General features: G+C 31.6%; 2 protein-coding genes across 6 annotated transcripts; one reads left to right on the top strand and one right to left on the bottom strand.

Annotated features, from left to right (window-relative positions):
• The first annotated feature begins 1,968 nt into the window (after nt 1-1,968).
• On the top strand, nt 1,969-2,450 carry PSRP6 (plastid-specific 50S ribosomal protein 6). Its single transcript, XM_016310264.3, has one exon. It carries the CDS (start codon nt 2,057-2,059, stop codon nt 2,345-2,347), a length of 291 nt encoding a protein of 96 aa, XP_016165750.1. The 5' UTR covers nt 1,969-2,056; the 3' UTR covers nt 2,348-2,450.
• Nucleotides 2,451-4,013: 1,563 nt separating this feature from the next.
• Nucleotides 4,014-9,914, bottom strand: LOC107606263 (inositol-tetrakisphosphate 1-kinase 3). Of its 5 annotated transcripts, none has more exons than XM_088493291.1 (11): nt 9,367-9,914; nt 8,496-8,577; nt 8,209-8,241; nt 6,463-6,583; nt 6,271-6,363; nt 5,911-6,030; nt 5,645-5,821; nt 5,010-5,065; nt 4,830-4,914; nt 4,612-4,722; nt 4,014-4,506 (listed from the first exon to the last, which is right to left on the bottom strand). In XM_088493291.1, the coding sequence occupies exons 1-10, from the start codon at nt 9,546-9,548 to the stop codon at nt 4,634-4,636; spliced, it is 1,038 nt and encodes a 345-aa protein (XP_088349417.1). In that variant the 5' UTR covers nt 9,549-9,914; the 3' UTR covers nt 4,014-4,506; nt 4,612-4,633. The 5 variants fall into 5 exon arrangements, with proteins under 5 accessions (XP_088349417.1, XP_088349418.1, XP_088349419.1 ...); XM_088493292.1 differs by adding an exon at nt 7,864-8,004 and having other exon boundaries at nt 4,014-4,722; nt 9,367-9,913; XM_088493293.1 differs by having other exon boundaries at nt 6,463-6,575; nt 9,367-9,913.
• Between the last annotated feature and the right edge of the window lie 7,781 nt (nt 9,915-17,695).

Genomic DNA, 17,695 nt, shown 5'->3' with positions numbered 1-17,695 from the left:
AAAAAAAGAAGAAAAAATTAAGAGAAGAGAGTATTTCTGCTCCCAAGTCATTCACGATTCACCTCTGTCTCCACTTCTGCCACCATCTCCATACGATTTTGGTCTCTAAGGTAACGACAATGTTAAAACTAAGTTAAATCTTAGGGACGATTTTGTATGTAAAAAAAAGATTGGGGACAAAAAAAATTTTCGACCTATACCTTAGAACCAAAATCGTACTTAACCCAAAACATAACAATATTATTAGTACTCTTTAAAATTACAAAATACTAATATTTTTATAATGTGTTTAGTTAAAAAAAATATTTTAAAAACTTGAAAAAATATTAAATTGTTAATTAGTTAAAAGATGCTAATATCTTATAGCTAGAATACAAGATACAAATATCAAAATAATTAGTCTAAATTAAATAAGATATGACAAAAAAGCAAGATAAAATTTTTTTTTTAACAATATAAATTAAAAAAAAATTTAATATTTTTGACAAGAACAAACATCTAAAATACAAAAATGTGATTATTAAAACATAAAATTATAAGTCATTATCAATTTTCTATATACTAATATGAATGTTAAATACGTTACTATTTTAATATTTTAAAAAATCAAATGCATTTTTAAAAAATAAATAGAGAGAAGAGTATATAGAAATTAATTTTAAAAAGTACAAAAATTTAAATGTATGAAATTAAATTAGTTAAATAAAAATATTTGTAAGTAAAACAGTTATGACTTAAATCCTTTGTATGATAAAAAATAATCACGTATAAAACCACTACACCACATATGATTTATTATTTCCTTAGACACATATCTTGTAACAGATATAGTTGTTCAAAATTCTCAAGGCCGAAGCCACTATCCACTCCTCTGTATCTGTCTCTTATTATGAATGAATTTGTGATTTTATAAATTATAATGCCTAAGATAAAAAATTGTTCAAGCCATCCCATTAAAAAAAAAAAAAACTCAATCGAAAACAATAGTTCCTAATCTATAAGATCAAACAATAATAAATTTTAATTATTTTATTAGTCTCTATAATTTTATTAAATTTATAATTAGGTCTTTATATTTTTGTTTCAATTAAATTTTTATATTATTTTTAATTTTATAATTAGGTTATTGTTAGTATAAAAAATGTTAGAATTAACGAAATACTTTTTTGCAAATTAAAAGATATCTACAATTAAAAACTTAATTAAATCTTTTACTATATATTTTTTTAAAAAAATATTTTATTAATTTTAATATTTTTTATACGGAATAGACTTAATTATAAAATTAAAAATAGTATAAAAATCTAACTAAAAAAATATAAAAACTTAATTATAAATTTAGTAAAATTATAAAGATCAATAATAATAATAATAATAATAATAATAATAATAATAATAATAATAATAATAATAATAATAGATAACTAAGTTAGGTTGGTCGAATAGCTAATTTATTTTTTTATTTTAACAAGTATAGGGTAATTTTTTTTAAGTTGTTTTGAGTTAAGTCTTAGATGAGGAAAAATAAAAACAATATTACAGTAATATACCATTTATAAAATCATCAAATGAGAATAAGATTATTCTTAATAGCACCATAAATTAGTTTTCCTTATATTAATTATTTAATTGAACGTCATTAAGTAGAGTAATGACGGTAAAATTTTAGTAGTTACTTCATGGGAAAAAATGTAAATAGAAATAATATCATATTTCTTTGGCTAAATAAAACTTAAATAGGATTTTTATTATTATTATTATTTTACATAACAACTCAGGAAACCCTGGTCACCATGGTGGCATGGTCGATCCAAACTTACGCTGGCATCATCTTGGTGGGCCTTTGGGTATGTCTGAGCCCAAAGTGTAAGGATCTGTTTGGGCCAGAACAAAAAAAAAGGGGGCATAAGAAGACAAAAAGAAGGGTAGTTAAGGAATCTAAAATTTTAATACCCAAACAAAAAAATCTCAAAGGATTTGACGGTAAGAGAGATAAGGTGGGGGAATTGGGAAAAACAAAACCACAGAAAAAAGAAGAGTGATAGAGTAGAGAAGCATGTCGACGGTGTCAAGCATATTCGGTGGCAGATTGGTGGTGGCGCCGGTAAGCATCGGCGGAAGTCGGATTCCGATTGGAGTAGGAGGACTGGTGATAGAGTGCTCTTCTCGGCCGAAGAAGAAGGCAACGGCGCACCACATTAAGACAAGGCCACGTAAGACCCAGCCATGGGACATCAAGCGCAAGCCCACTGTATACCCTCCTCTCCCTCCTCTACCTCCTGAATGGTCCGTCGTTATTCCCGCCGCCGATGACTCCGTCACTCCTCCTCCTCCTGATGCTGCTTAGGTGGTGTTATCTTATTGTACTTTTTGTTGTTTACTTTGAAGCTTATGCCTGCTACATTCTCTGTTTTATTTGTTAATTAAATTAAACTATGGTTGCTTCTTTACTTGCCATTTTTTAATTTTTTTTTTTTTACCAAAATATGAAGACTCGAACCCGCAACCTCTTAGATAAGTACGGGAAATTTATGCCATTTGAGCTATTACTCATTGGCTCCCTTTTTTAATTGACACATAAGGAATATGTTAATTAGATTGATGATTGAAGAATAAATTTGATTTTTAATTATAAAACTGAGACTAGATTGGATATGTTTAAATTGAGGAAGAAACTTATTATTAGATGGGGGAGTTCTGCAGTTATCCTTTCTCCTATGGTTACGGATGAATCATTTGTCTTTCTCCTTTGAAGAATTGAAGGCTGAATATGAACACACTAGGATAGATAATGAGCTAGATCATGACTAAAGTAAAAAAACACACTATCCATTTTAATTAATCTATACTCCATAGTGGTAAATTGATGACTTTAGAGTGAAACCAATCCAAATATTGATTTGGTCGTTAAAGCCATTTCTATACTCAAATTTCTGTCCAGAGTTTTAATTTTGGTGAGTTATATGGTAAAGATGTAAGTTTATAGATTTTTCTTTTAATAGAATGAAAGAGAGATTAATAAAAGTAAGATCCATATTTTGAATAATAATAAAATAATAAAAAATAACTATAAAAGAAATTATATTCTCTCTTTATACCACTCCAATCTGTACACTAGATTGCTCCTTTAATTTTATATCAAAAGGTCAAAAACAGTTCTTTTTCCACGTTAAAAAAGGTAAATGGAAAGATAACAAAATAAGTTTTTTTAAGTGAGACTCTAAGGCTAGTAGAAATTTTGTAAACCTCAAACAACACTCGAGTTCAAGTCTCAATGGAAACCGTAGATATTTCACAAGAGTAAGTAGCAAAACAAGGCAAAGCTTTTAGTAACTTTTTTTTTTTTGGATACCTAAACGGGGCATAAAGTCCAAAATTACATCAAACTAATCATCCAAGTCCTACAATGATCATTAAAGATTTGATACAAGGAAGAAGGGGTTATATCAACAAAATGGAAACTAAAACTCTTTTGTAAACCATTCTTTGCTAGCCAATCAGCTGTCCCGTTTCCTTGTGTGTTTGTGCTTAATGATCATTTGCCAATCTCGAGTTAACCAATTCTGGATCTATCTAGCCAAGGTACTTGAGTGCCCCTGAGCTTTCTTCTTATTACTCAGCAGTTCTACCAAAGCAAAAGAATCTGTTTCGGCAACAAGCCTTGGAAGGACGAGCAAACTCCCAGGTTCGAATTGAACCCAGCAATCCATCTCCCCCACTCCGTCCTGGAACTACCCAAAAGTGTAAATTTATTTGCAATTATGGCAAGTGTGCTGGTTAACATCTCAATTAAATGAGCAAGGTTGATTTATATAGGTTAAAGAATTTTTAAGCCTAACCCATCTAATTTTGACTGGTAATCAGGTTAATCATATAGACTTCGGATGCCCCGTATTGAATATATACAAAATAATCGGCTGTGAAAATCTTATGATAGGTAGGAATATTAACAACGTAACGTTTTACATACCGAATATACAATCTACTACACGAGAGAGAGAGAGAGAGAGAGAGAGAGAGAATTTATTATAATTAACTTACGCGAGAACGCCTATTGTGCTCAGCCATTTAGCTGAGGTAATTACAACGAGATATATAGCAATAATAATTAAATTTGATTTCTTGAGATCAAAGATTAGGTTGCTAACGTGAAGAATCTACATGTATATACAGCAAAGAACAATCAGTAGTGCACTTGAAACCCTGTTAACTTGTGCTACAAGAAAGGTCGTCTCTCTCTTTCATATTATCATCAGCATTGGTGGTGAGGCACCACCACCAGTCACCATTTTTTCCACGGAGACAGATCCTTCAAGAGTTGCAGAATTAGAGCTAGAGTCTCCTATTTCTTATCAAGGCTAAGCTAGAAACTTCAGGATTTAGCACTCTGCTATGTACTGATGCTGAATGCAATAGCTTCTGTTACTTTTCAGTAGTAAGAATATCGGTTTTTCTGTACCGGCTGATGTTCCCGCCACGCTAAGCGTTCCGGAAGTTGTCCTATGACTTCTCCACACAGTGCAAATGAAGAAATTGTTAGTAATACGGACTAAGAAAGATACTGCCTCTAGCCATAATCTGGAGCCTCAAATGAGAGGCAATTATGCTTACGTTATGATGTCAATTTCATCACTTAGCCAGATTTTTTCTTGTACTTCCCATTCCCCAGCTTCAACAAGAAGTCTGTAAATATGTGTTCATATTCTGGCATTTTGCCATATCCTGCATCAATTTAAAATACCACTTTAAAACAAATACCAATGGCATTTCAAGGTAATTAAACAAACTCAAGGAGAAGTATGTTAACAGTAACATATATTCATTTTTACCAGGAAAGTAGTTTATGTCAATGACGTAAAACCGATCTCTAGTTCCATACTCGCGGATCATATCCAAGTTGAATAATCTAAGACCCTGGATGTGAAAATTAGGACAAAGATTTCATATTTTATTTATAGTCCTAATATGAATAACCATGAAAGCTTTAACTGATAAATTGAGAAAATTACCAATCGCCATCGGAGTTCTGTAGCCAGCTTCTCAAGTAGGGGTCTTGGAGGCAGCTCTGCAGGGTGAAAGATGGAGAAAATCAGGAGAATAGTAAGTAGCATAATTTTTTGTTTTGTTAATAACCTAAATCGTAAGTAGGGCTCAGATTTCCAAATGCAAGCATGAATTATGCCTATGACCACCTAACCTCATATTAGACAAATTAGGAATGTTGTACCACAAACAGGTAAGATATTAGCACATTGTCTAACAGACTGGCACAATTATTGCATGACAACTATGCAAATTGCAAAGAACAATGCGTCAGCCCAGAGGCACCAATCAGGACAAGGACAAATTTGTTTTGGGTATCTCTTCTTTTAAGGGGAGAATAAGAAGGCCTGCTTGAGTCCACAATTGGAGGTCTATTGAAAGCCTTGGATCCAGAATCATCAATTTTACCACATGTAAAGGAGGTCATGCATTGCATTTCATACAAAGCAGAGCACTTTTTTTTTTTGACATAACTATATAAGAGCCTCCTCACGGAAGATCAAATACAGACCAAACAGCCTGCCAACTCAATCCTTTCCTGAAGTATATCTATTACACTTTGAAAGCATAGTCAATTGGCATTTAGGACATGATAACTTACCACCAACAATGGGGTCCAGATCCGCATCATCTGCTGAAGCTGCAGCACAAGAAACCCTTGGAAAACGATATATGCCAGCATCCTTGGAGTGCTCCCACTTGGAAACATCAGGTAATGAAAACCGTCTGACAACCTTTATTGCATCACCAACTATATAAACTTTAAAGAGAACACCTCCTACACCAAAATAAACGGCACCTGTTATTCACTTGGGATTCAAATAATGTAAGAGTAAATCATTGCCAAACAAATGGAAATTTGCTTACCATGGTTGACAAACTCCTGAAGAACAAAAGGAGGTTCAAGTTTTTGAAGAGAGTATGGCTCATAAGCAAGGGATAATTCATGAGACTTTGCACTTCCATCGGCAACCAGTGGCTTTGCAACTGAAATGATTTGGAATTAGAAACATATCAACGAGAGTTCAAATTTAAGTATCACATATTTACGTGATAACTAAGCTGACCAGATGCAATAAAGATAGGATTACAATGCCTATGTTCACTAGTTTTGATGACTGTGTCTCAGAAATCCCTCATACTAACAAATGGCCATTTGCCCATGCTATGAGAAATCGCAACTGCAGCATATAAAAGTAGTTTAAGAAAATACCAACATATAAATACCTAGAGGTAAATTCAGGCCAGCTCTGTTGACCAACTCTGGGATGGCTGAGGCGTCTCTCTTGATAACTAATTGCCGAGGAACACCAACTTTCCCTGAAAGGATGTTTTTATGAGCAAGTTTATTATTGATTAACTTAATAGCAATTCTCTCCAGCTGTACTTAATCAAAGGTGAAGGAAGAAATAGAAATACCATAAGAATCAGAAAAGTTCATCTCAGCAACAGCCTGAAGCATGTGTTGACGGTTACGTAAATGTTGTATGCAATCAGGAGGATCCAGAACAGTAACTTCTGGGTGTGATTGTCTATAATCCTATAAAAAAGTTAGTAAAAAAAAAGAGTAACCAAAGGAGTTAAGAACTGGAAAGGGAAGCCAATGGATTCCAAAAGTTACAAAAATAACTAGAATAGGATTGGCTGTGAATTAAAAACAATTAAACATGTATGAAGCAGCAGTGATATTTCCCAAATGAATTATCAGAATATTTATTCTTATATATACAAGCACAGAAACGAAACATACACCTCGCTTTTAATTAATACCTAGTAAACTTAACATTTTCTTCTAAACAAAGCATCCACTCCAACAAGAAATATTCAACATCCATGTTCCTTTCAATTTTGGGTACATTGCAATGATCACTTGAATGCTATGTCCATTATACAAGGATTCTGGACACAAAGCAAAGAGGATGTCTTTACTAAACTTTCATTCATTCAAACATGAGAGCCGCACTCTACTTAATAATTAACTGACTAAGAAATTACACGTTCAATGATTTAATTATATGGCATTTTGGAATATATTTACAATTGTGTCTTAAATTATAGAATAGACCAAGATATTAGAGAAATGGGTTCTCATCTATATTCTATACTGCAATAAAATCTTCACTCAACAGAAGAGAACAATTCTGTAGGATAAAACGATGTTTTTCTTTGAAAAAATAAAAAAGACAAATGAATAGCAGATTAGCAAGCTTTCGAGAAGAACAGGTTCGAGTCTGTGGGCACTAAGTGACATTAGCAGAATAACACAATGTGAACTTAAAAAGAATGTCCTAAGAAGAACAACCAGACATTAGCTTCTTGGGCTATGCATGAATCCTATTTTAATATGTCATCTTAATTCCGGCAAGCATTCCTATTCTACACTACACATCCTTTTAAGAATTTGTGGTCATATCTTCATTTATCAATGCTACTATGTTTTTCTTTGTTCTGTGTTTATGCTTTAACCGAACAATTCAGGTATTACTATAAATTTCCATGAAGAGTTATAGACACAATCATTCAGTTGGTAACATTTTATACCAGGCAGCACTCATTGGTTACTAACAGGCCAGACAATCCAACAATCTATGTTGACTGATCAGAATAGTGAGGATGGAATAATTAGCAAAATTTATATGTACTTGGGAACTATTACACCTAAATCTGATCCAAAAGTACAGCTAGCACTATATGGCCTAGAGGATCAAACACAAGATTGGAATTGGTATGGCATCTCTCTTAGGCCTTAGCCATGCAAAAGTGTACCAAGGCACCAAGGAGAAATGAATCTAGCTCAGAGTGTGTAAAAGAAGAAAAAACCTTTTGAAAAGACTTGTCAAGAAAACCTGAGAGAATGAGCTAGATGGCCATGAAAATAGTAACATCCTCACTTGCAGGGACCTTGAGGCCTCTACCTCAACTACTGGACCATGATTCATAATGAGTAATTGAGGAATCACTCTGCAAATTGTGTCAGGCAGAAGTTAAAAATGCTAGTCAAGTTAGTTGGTGACGATTGACCAGCCTTTCCAGTGAATTTTTTTTTTTTTAAATCCCAATTAGCAAAAGTTACATAAGAAAACAATACCAGCAACAAGCATTAAGCCATTAATAATGATGATCAACACAATAATTACATACGACGAGAAAATTAAAGGGACCAACCTCAAGAACCTGGCGCCACTCTTTGCATGATAACTGCATTTGTACAATGGAGAGCCAAAAAAAAAAAAAAGAAGGGTAAAAAAACATAAGAGTGATCAGTAATCAGTCCAAACTGAACAGGGATGGTTAATAGTTAGAGCACGTGATGTAGTACTATAAACAGTGAGCACAATAAATTGAACTTTTTGTGTGTCAACAACAGCAGATGAGAACCAATTAAATTTTGATTTTACTTGAAAAAGAAAAAAAAAATTGGGAAGGAAGTTCATGGCAAAAGGAATTATAACCTTATGTAACACTATATCAAAAGGACCTTGCTCTGAAAGAGGCCTATTCTGGTCAATGGCTACAAAGAGTATCCCCTTGTTCCTGCATAATAATTTGTAGTAATTCAAATCAGTAACAAGCTAAAGACTACAAAGAACAAAGATATACCAGAGAGAAAAGCAGATACAATACAATCCTTGTATTCAGTGTTCTTAAGGTTCACAGACAACTCTTCCATGCAAAATCATAACCAAAGTTTGCAATTATCATTTTTTATAAACAGAATATAGTTTCTTATACTTTTTATGCAGGACACCCAACAAAGGAAGCATACAACTATCATATCACTAGTACAATCAATGAATCAGCATCTTATGTATGTTTCTAAATAAGTCAGTAAAATTTAAATCCTTCCAAAAAGCAAATTATAATTAAGTCATTTGAATCCATCCCTCCTCCTCCTGTATAATAGTTTTGTGTAAGAGCTTTTGTTTTGATGCTACAGTTCCCACTTCCCAGATAAACATAAAAACTGTTCAAGAAAAATAAAAATATCTTTGGGGTCATTATAGCAGATGCTCCTATGGTTAGAAAAGTTCCTTTCACTTTCTCGCCAACCAATTGAAAACGACGCATGCTGGAGGAATCTCATCGGATGAAATGAGCAACACATTTAACATTCTTTGTCCAAACTCGAATGTGATCATGAAAAGCCACTTTTTCCTCCCAACATATTTTTTCAAAAAATGAAACTGTTAATTACAGAAAACAACAAGAAGAACCAAGTAGAAACTAGAAACTTTTATTGACAGAACAAATTTCTTCGTATTTTGCTTTATTATTATTATTATTATTATTATTATTATTATTATTATTATTATTATTATTTACCTAGCTAATCCTTCAAGCTTCGGCTGCATGAAGCTCTTAATCTTCTTTGAAGTAAGAGCGTAACCAACAACTACGAATTTCTTCGGCGAAGAGAATCCAGCATTCACCACCGGACACCATTGATCTTGAACCTCCCCCACTACCTTCTCCTCCTCCTTCTCAACCTCATCCATCAGCCTCATACTCACGCACCTAAGAATCAAAACCCTAACACCTTAATCAAAATTCCTCAAAACAATTTCCCGATACTCGAAACCGCGCAGCGATAATCAAAACAAGTGTCACGAAAAATCGAAATAGAAGGTGAAAGAAGAGAACGAAATCAATCTGATTAGGGTCAATTTTCTGGAAGAAGGGGGAGAGAGACTCGGAAAAAGGTGAATTGGAATTGGTTGGCACAAAATAAAGAGAGAGAATAAAAGAAAAATAGAGAAATAGAGCTTTTTTTTTTTTTTTTGGTGGGAAGTGAACCTGAAATGTTTGTGGGGAGAACAGAGGAAAAAAAATGAGAGTAGAGTGAGGGAATGAGAGTAAAGAAGGAATGAATTGGAGGGGAAATGAATGAAGAGGTATTTATAGAGAGAGAGAAGAATAGAGTGAGGGATCGTGTGATAGTGAGGTGTATGAAGTGCTGATGCAGGTGACTGGAAATAAAACGTGATCATTCCACGCGTTGGAATCACGCTGGCTGCTTCTGCTTATTCTTATGCTTTGTAATTTGTTCTGCTTAAAATATAAAAAGTTTAATTAATCTGTTGATTTCTATAGATTTGTAAAATTTTCAATTAGGTCTCTATATTTTTTTCTTTTAATTGAGTTTTTGCATCAAATTTTTTTTTAATTGGGTCCCTTCACTTTTTTTTCCTTTTATTTAGGTTTTTATATCAATTTTTTTTTTAGTTGCGTTCCTATCAAATTAAGCCAATTACTACTAAGATAGACTTAATTGAAAAAAAAAATTTAGTGTAAGAACTTAATTAAAAAAAAAAAAAATTATAGGGACTTAATTGAAAATTTTATAAAACTATAGGGACCAATAGAGTAATTAAACCAATATAAAAATAAGAACTTAAAGTATTCAATGATATAATGTTATCGCATTAATAAAAATAAATATTTTTTATATTAATTATTTAAAAAAATAAATATAATTATATAATTATTATAAAATAATTTACACTATTAATATATTAAAATTAAATTCTAAAAATATTATATTATTCACAATTTTTAAATTGAGTGAGTAAATTATTACTTTTAATTATAAAAAATTTTAGTTCTAATATTTTATTAATATAAAATCTATGTAATACATTTTTATGGAGAATTCGAATTTTATAAGAATATATTAAATTTTTTAATTATAAATCTTTACATTTTTTACGTTATAATTTATTCTTATATAACACATTATATTTCTAGTTTTTTCCTTTTCTTTTCCTTTTTTTTTTTAAGTGAACCAGGTAATAGGTAATAAACTACACATACAAATAGGTTAAAAATGATTAGTAATATAAATAGTTTCTTAAAAAATTATATAATGAATTTATAGCTCTTGAGAAAAAATAAATAAATAAGTTTCATCCCGATGAACAGCAACAATGAATTTATAAATCTAACAAAAAAATGAGTTGTGTGCATAGTATCGCATAATAGACTTATAAATTTTGTATTTTAATTTTTCAATAATTTATTTAATATTTTTCTTGAAAACTTATAAATTTACAATTTGTTTCCTGACTTTTTTAATATTTTATTTTTTTGTAAAAACTTATAAATTTATAGTAAAAATTCTCAAATATCTACTTGTCTTACTGCTCGTTAAATAACCAGTTAAGTGGCTTAGGGTTAAAGAAAACATGTAAGATAAGAATTGATGATTATGACCAAATCTAAGCTAAGCAATTTGCCACTATATTCCCGTAACTATAAAAATAAAACAAGAAATAAATAAATAAATAAATTAGTTTTTTTTAATCTTTAATTCGATAAGACAAAAATTAATCTACTATAGATTTGAGCTTTATTTAAGAGTTTGTCATTAATCAATAAATTGATGTATGCACAAGATAAAATTTAAATTTCTCGACACTTGTTTAAGTAGACTAATAAAAACTAATTATTAGACCAATTAGGATAAAAAAATATAATCAATATACTAGCTAACCAAGTTTTCTAGGGTCAAAATAGTATTATATTTATACTCATTAAAAGAGGAAAAATTGTAAAAATAAATAAAGTGGTAACATTATATAATTCAAATTGGTGGCTACGTAAAATTTGGTGGGACATTATTGATTTATCGTGAAAATAATAGTTTAATAGATATATGAAAAAATAAAAAAATAATTACATTATTTAGCAAAAAAATTACATACAAATAACAAATTCTAAACATTTAGCAATGAAAAAGTTTAAAATGCAATTTTTTTCCTCTTTGGCATATGAAAAGTAAGTTTTCAAGGATTGTGATATATGCAAGACATGTGTGTGGCTCTTGGCACTTTGTCCTCTTTTTGTGGATTGTCCGAATGTACATGTTGATTTTTGTCTTCTACATGCGTCAAATGTTTTTAAACAGGGTCATAACGGGGGAGTACAGGTCGGTTTTGTTTGGGTTTATAGTAAAATTAGAATCGAATTGATCAAAATATAATTGATTCGGTTTGGTTTGGATTTGCATTTTTTGTATACGTATCTAAATCAAACCAAACCAAACCGATTAAGAACAAATTGATTCGATTCGGATAATTGGGTACCCGATGACTTTGAAATTCATAAAAAAAAAAACTAAATTTTTATCTTAAAAATTCAACAAGTACAATAAACATGTAACATCAATAAAAATAATCCAAACATGTTAAACACCAAATACATTAAAAACTAAACTCATTAAAATTCAAACATATTAATAATGAATAATCATTGTCTAATGAAAAAGCCATATATATTTTTTAATTTTTTATTTAATTAATATATGATCGGGTTCGCGGGTTGGTTCGGGTTCCGCACCTCCAAAACCGATACCCGAACCAATTACTAACAAAAGTCATCGGTTTGGTTCGAATTGGACCCGTTAGTTTCAGAACCAATTTAATTAGTTCATTTCGGGTTCGAACGGGTAATCAGTACCCACTACCATTTTGGTGTCTATGATGAGTATGGTGTTTTAAAAAATATTGTTAAAATTTTAAAATAATAATTTTTTATTAAATAATATTTTTAAATTGTTATTTAAAAAAATTATTAAAATATAAAAATAATATAATTTTAATTTAATAATATTTATATAATCATCATAACATATTGATACTAGAATCCATCTTTTTAATAATGATGTGATTTTATTCTTTTCAATATTCAATCATCAAAATAGTGATAGTGGATAACAGATTTATTTTATTTTGATCTTGTATAAGGGTTAAATTTATTACAAATATCATCATAGGTTGAGATATAAATTATTTGAATGATAATAGGTTAGTTTGTTGAAAAAACCAACCATTAAATTTTCACCTTTTTAATTTCATTATGAGACAAAGAGAAGAGTGAATTCAACTACATAAGAGCATTACTGTAAATAAAAGAATATGATAAGAGTAATTAAAGAAAAAAAAAATCACAAATAATCCTTGTTCAACTCGTGTACTCCTTTATTTCTTCAATTTGATGATATAAAAAATTTCATAAATTTGTACCACCATATCTTAATATGGATCAAAATTATCTAAAACGAAGAAATTAGTAAAATGATCAAGTAAAAAATTAATCATTCTTAAATTAAGGTATTAGAACACATATTTTATAAAAAATTATAAATTAATAATAAAATTAATCATTTATTTTATTATTTTACTAATTTTTTTACTTTAAAAATTTAAATTTATCTTAATATATCTCTGTCTTTATATTTATATATATAGCGTTTTAATTTTGATGTATCGATAATGTTTTAATTGGAATTTTTTCTCTTTTTTTTTTTTAAATGTTTTAATTTATGCTCTTCTTTTCTTCTTTTTAATTATGGGAAAAAGTGATATGCTCAAATAACTTAAAACATGAAAGAATCAGCACTTTGAAAAGCAAAAAGAATAATTAAAATAAACCAATGCAAAGACATAGGAGATTCTATTATTCTTTATCCAATAAATTGAATGTGAGCATAAGCATATTTATCCATAATGGAATGTTCTGCACTCAAATAATAAGTTTATAAAAAATATTTGCGATATAATAGAAAGCCAGTTGAAAATAATTTAAAATTGCTTTATTTTGTATTTTTTTAATTATTGTTTGCTTTGTTTTGTGTTTTTTAATTATTATTAAAATAATTAAATAATATCAAATATAATAAATATGTAATTATAAATATCATAAATATTATAAATATAAAATTATGAATATTAAATAAAATAAAATAATATAATATTATTAGCTCCCTAAAATTATATCATACAATTGGTAGTATGTAATTAATTTTCTTCACATATAGAGAAGAGATGCTTATCTAGACATCTTTCGTCAAATTGTTTTTGTTTATTTTCAATGCATTATTAATATCGAATAATGGAAAACCCATATGCCACTTAGGAATGTGCTTTTCTTTTGTGACAAATAACATAAATAAAAATAACAAGATCAAGTAGAACAAAAATATTTATTAAAACAATATTGATATAGTAGTTTTAACACTATTTTTGTCACTATTTTAATAGTAATTAACAACAACAATAATAATAATACCAACATACTGATTTTTTTCTGAATGTATAAAATTTATAATGATAGATTTATTATAGAATGGATAAATAAAAAAAATTGACCATAGAAAAAAAAGAATTTAATATATTAGATATCACTTTAGTCTCCCTACAATATGGCAAAGAATGAAACCTAAGTTATAAATTTCAAAGTGTGTAACCCCACCATTAGAATAATCTATTATTATTCTTTTAGGATGTGATATACCTTGATTCCTCTATTAACACAATTAAGTTTATATGTAGGTTGTATAAATAATAATAATAATAATAATAATAATAATAATAATAATTTAGCTAACGAGCCAAACAATCTGAGCTTGGAAATGCAGGTCTGAAACGGGCCAGGAGGTAATAGTTTAGTGAATACATATGCAAACTTGTTTGTTGGAATGAATTGGCAGCAATTTGACTAATCCATTGTGAGTCTTCTCACACAAAATGTGACAACCCATTTCGATGTGCTTGGTATGTTCATGGAAGACAGGATTAGCAGTGATGTGCAATGCAGATTTGCTGTCAAAGTATAATAATATAGGCTTCGAGAGGGGTATTCTGAATTCAATCATCATGAAAGCTAGCCACTATGACTCACAAACAACCGCTACTAGTGCCTTGTATGGTTGTATTCTGCCTCAGAGGAGGAGCAGGACACGGTCACTTGTTTCTTGCTCTTCCAAAAGACAAGAGACGATCCCAAAAAGAAACATGTCCCCGTAACTAATCGCCGTGTGTCTAGACAGCCAGCCCAGTCTGAGTCAGAGTATGTAGTTGGGCACAAATCGAAAGATGTAAGAAAAAATAGACCTCGGGCAGGGACAAGCCTAAGGTATTTCAATACGCGAAGCACAGCTTGGTGGTGAGAAATGGTGGAACAGTCGAGGCATTGACTCAGCTTCCCAACGGCAAAACTAATATCAAGCCTCGTGTTGGTCAGATATAGTAAGCGGTCGACGAGTCTTCGACAGAGGAAAATATCTTGGAATGGTGCAGCACAATCTTTGGAAAGTTTGGTTGAATAATCCATGGATGTGGTGACAGGCTTGGCATTGGTCATGTCATATTCAGAGAGCAAGTCTAGAACGTATTTGCGGTGGTACAGTGCAATGCCTTTGCTGCTGCGTGCCACTTCCATCCCAATGAAGTACTTTAGTTTTCCTATATCCTTAATTCTGAATGCATCATCAAGTACCTTATTGATCCTGTTAATCTCCTCTAAACAATTTCCAGCAAGCACTAGATCGTCAACATACACAAGTATTGCTGTGAAGGTTAAACAAAGCATAATCATGCTTTGATTGTGTGTAACCGGAAGCATTAAGTTCGAAATATAGATTTTCATGTCAATGCCTACTAGCCTACTTTAACCCATAAGTGACTTGTCCAATTTGCACACTAAATTAGGGTTTGAGACAGACAATTCTAGTGAAATTTTCATGTATACTTCTTCGTGCAAATTTCTGTGTAAAAATGTGGTATTGACATCTAGCTACTGGACATGCCAATCCTTTGCATAGCAGCTATGGAGAGGAGGATTCGAATCGTTGCACCCTTCACAACTGGGTTGAATGTGTCGAAATAATTAAAGCCTTGTGTCTGGGTGAATCCTTTAGCGACTAAACGCACTTTATGCCTCTTGATCGTGCCATACGATTTGAATTTGATCTTAAATATCCACCTACAACCAATAGCATGGTTTCCTACTGAGAGTGTGGTTAATGTCCAAGTTTTATTTAATTTCAGTGCATCTAACTCAGCTTTGATCGCATCCCTCCAACAGGAATGTGCTATGGCCTCATCGTAGTGCTTAGGTTCATGCAACTCTGAGACTGCTAGGGAGAAAGCTTTGTGTGTAGGTGACAGCTGTGAGTAAGAGACATGGTTTGAGATGGGATATTTGTTAGATGATTGGTGCAGTGGTGTAGTGCTAGTTTTTCAAATTAGTGAATTGCTAATTAGTGAATTGCTGAAAGTATCTGTTGTTCATTGATTGTTGATATTTGGTGCTGTTTAAGTTAACTGTTGATGGAAAGAATTTGTGGCGCATTCCAGTTATAGATGAAACTCTGTCAAAATTTTTATAAAAATCTCTATATATTATGGTTATTTGCTTCTGAAGTTTTAATTTATATTTTCATGTTGGTTTGTCTGTAGATTATTGATAGGTTTGCATCGAACAACAACGCATATACTAAAGAGATGATCAACATCATCAAGCTAATGTATGACCACCCCTGGCCCAACTACAAGAAGATCTCCTCTGAGACTAGAAAGCGATGGTTTCAAAAATGGACGGTAATTAATTTTTTGTTTTTTAGTTTCAAACCTTTTTAGCTAGTTTATATTTTCTATTTTTATTAACTAGTTTTAAAATTTTTTTACGCAACTGCACTTTATATGGGACGCCTCTCACGATGTCCTCATTAGGAATATATATGACCATCGAATGGGTCGGCGGCTACAACAGATGCTGGAGGATGTTCGTGAGGGGCGGGGCCACCTGATGACCTGGCTCCGACCGAAAATAAAGAAAGCTCTGTTAGTTCACTGGGAGACTGATGAGGGATTTAGGCATCGGTGTCTTACCAACAGAGCTAACAGGGCATCGACCAGGTAGTCCAAGTATCCGGCAGCTCAGCGACCTTCATGAAGATTAAGGCCAGACTGCTATGTAGTGTCTTTAATTTCTATATTAACTTAGTTATATTCTAATAATATTGTTTTAATGCAACACGTGTAGTCGAAGTCGTTGGATTGCGAGGCGACATTGGCAAAGATGTTCAAGTACACCCACACGTTGAAAGAGAACAAAGTGAGATTTGCTGATCGGCGGTCTCAAGATCATTATGTGAGTAAACATACACCTAATCTTCTAATATATAATTAGAGATTAACTGTATAGTTGTCGTACTAATCACAATAAGATGTGTTACGTAGGAGTTCTACATGCAGAGACTAGAGGTCGCAACTCAGCAATCTCAGCAAAGTGGGGAGCACGCCGCCGATAGATATGCTACTTCAGTCATCGATCCCTATGTAGTTTGGCACAAGACCGCCTCAGCGCTGTACAAGAACTGCGTATATGAGTTGGATTAGATAAGGCAAAAACCCGCCTCTACCCACCCCATTGCCACCTCTAGTTATAGATAGTATGGATATTCTTTAAATGTGGTAAATACTAAATTGGTACCTAAAAATTTTTGGCTCTGACTTTTGTTATTGACAAAATAATCCTTAAATAATTTTAAAATTTGACAAATATGCCTCTAAACTCACTGAAGCACATTTTTGACGAGAAGGATGCTGAGGTGGCCACCGGATTTTGATGATATGGCAACCTTATTATTAAATGTATATACCAGGGTGGAATTTTTAATTAGTTACCAATTTAACCTGGAAAATCCAAAATCTCCCCTTTTGAACCCTAATCCCCTCTTCCTTCCCAACACACTCTCTCACTCTCTCAATGCACTCTCCCCAAAAGGGTAGTGGAGCTCAACGTGGCGCCTCAACTTTCTTAGTTTCACATAGCCACTGTCACTGACACAGTACAGTCGCCATCTTGTCGA

This window comes from Arachis ipaensis, chromosome B7 (genome assembly GCF_059453495.1).
Source record: "Arachis ipaensis isolate K30076 ecotype BB chromosome B7, ASM5945349v1, whole genome shotgun sequence".
Classification (NCBI taxonomy): domain Eukaryota; kingdom Viridiplantae; phylum Streptophyta; class Magnoliopsida; order Fabales; family Fabaceae; genus Arachis; species Arachis ipaensis.
This window is presented reverse-complemented; position numbering and strand designations above follow the sequence as displayed.

Bases quoted from the DNA above. Each gene is read 5' to 3' on its own strand.
- LOC107606263 (XM_088493291.1), bottom strand. From the start codon at position 9,548: ATGAGGCTGATGGATGAGGTTGAGAAGGAGGAGGAGAAGGTAGTGGGG. The intron at 8,242-8,495 runs GTTATAATTCCT...GTACAAATGCAG, and splicing joins TTGATATAGTGTTACATAAG to TTATCATGCAAAGAGTGGCG. The intron at 5,822-5,910 runs GTAAGCAAATTT...ATTTTGGTGTAG, and splicing joins TCAGGAGTTTGTCAACCATG to GAGGTGTTCTCTTTAAAGTT.
- PSRP6 (XM_016310264.3), top strand. From the start codon at position 2,057: ATGTCGACGGTGTCAAGCATATTCGGTGGCAGATTGGTGGTGGCGCCG.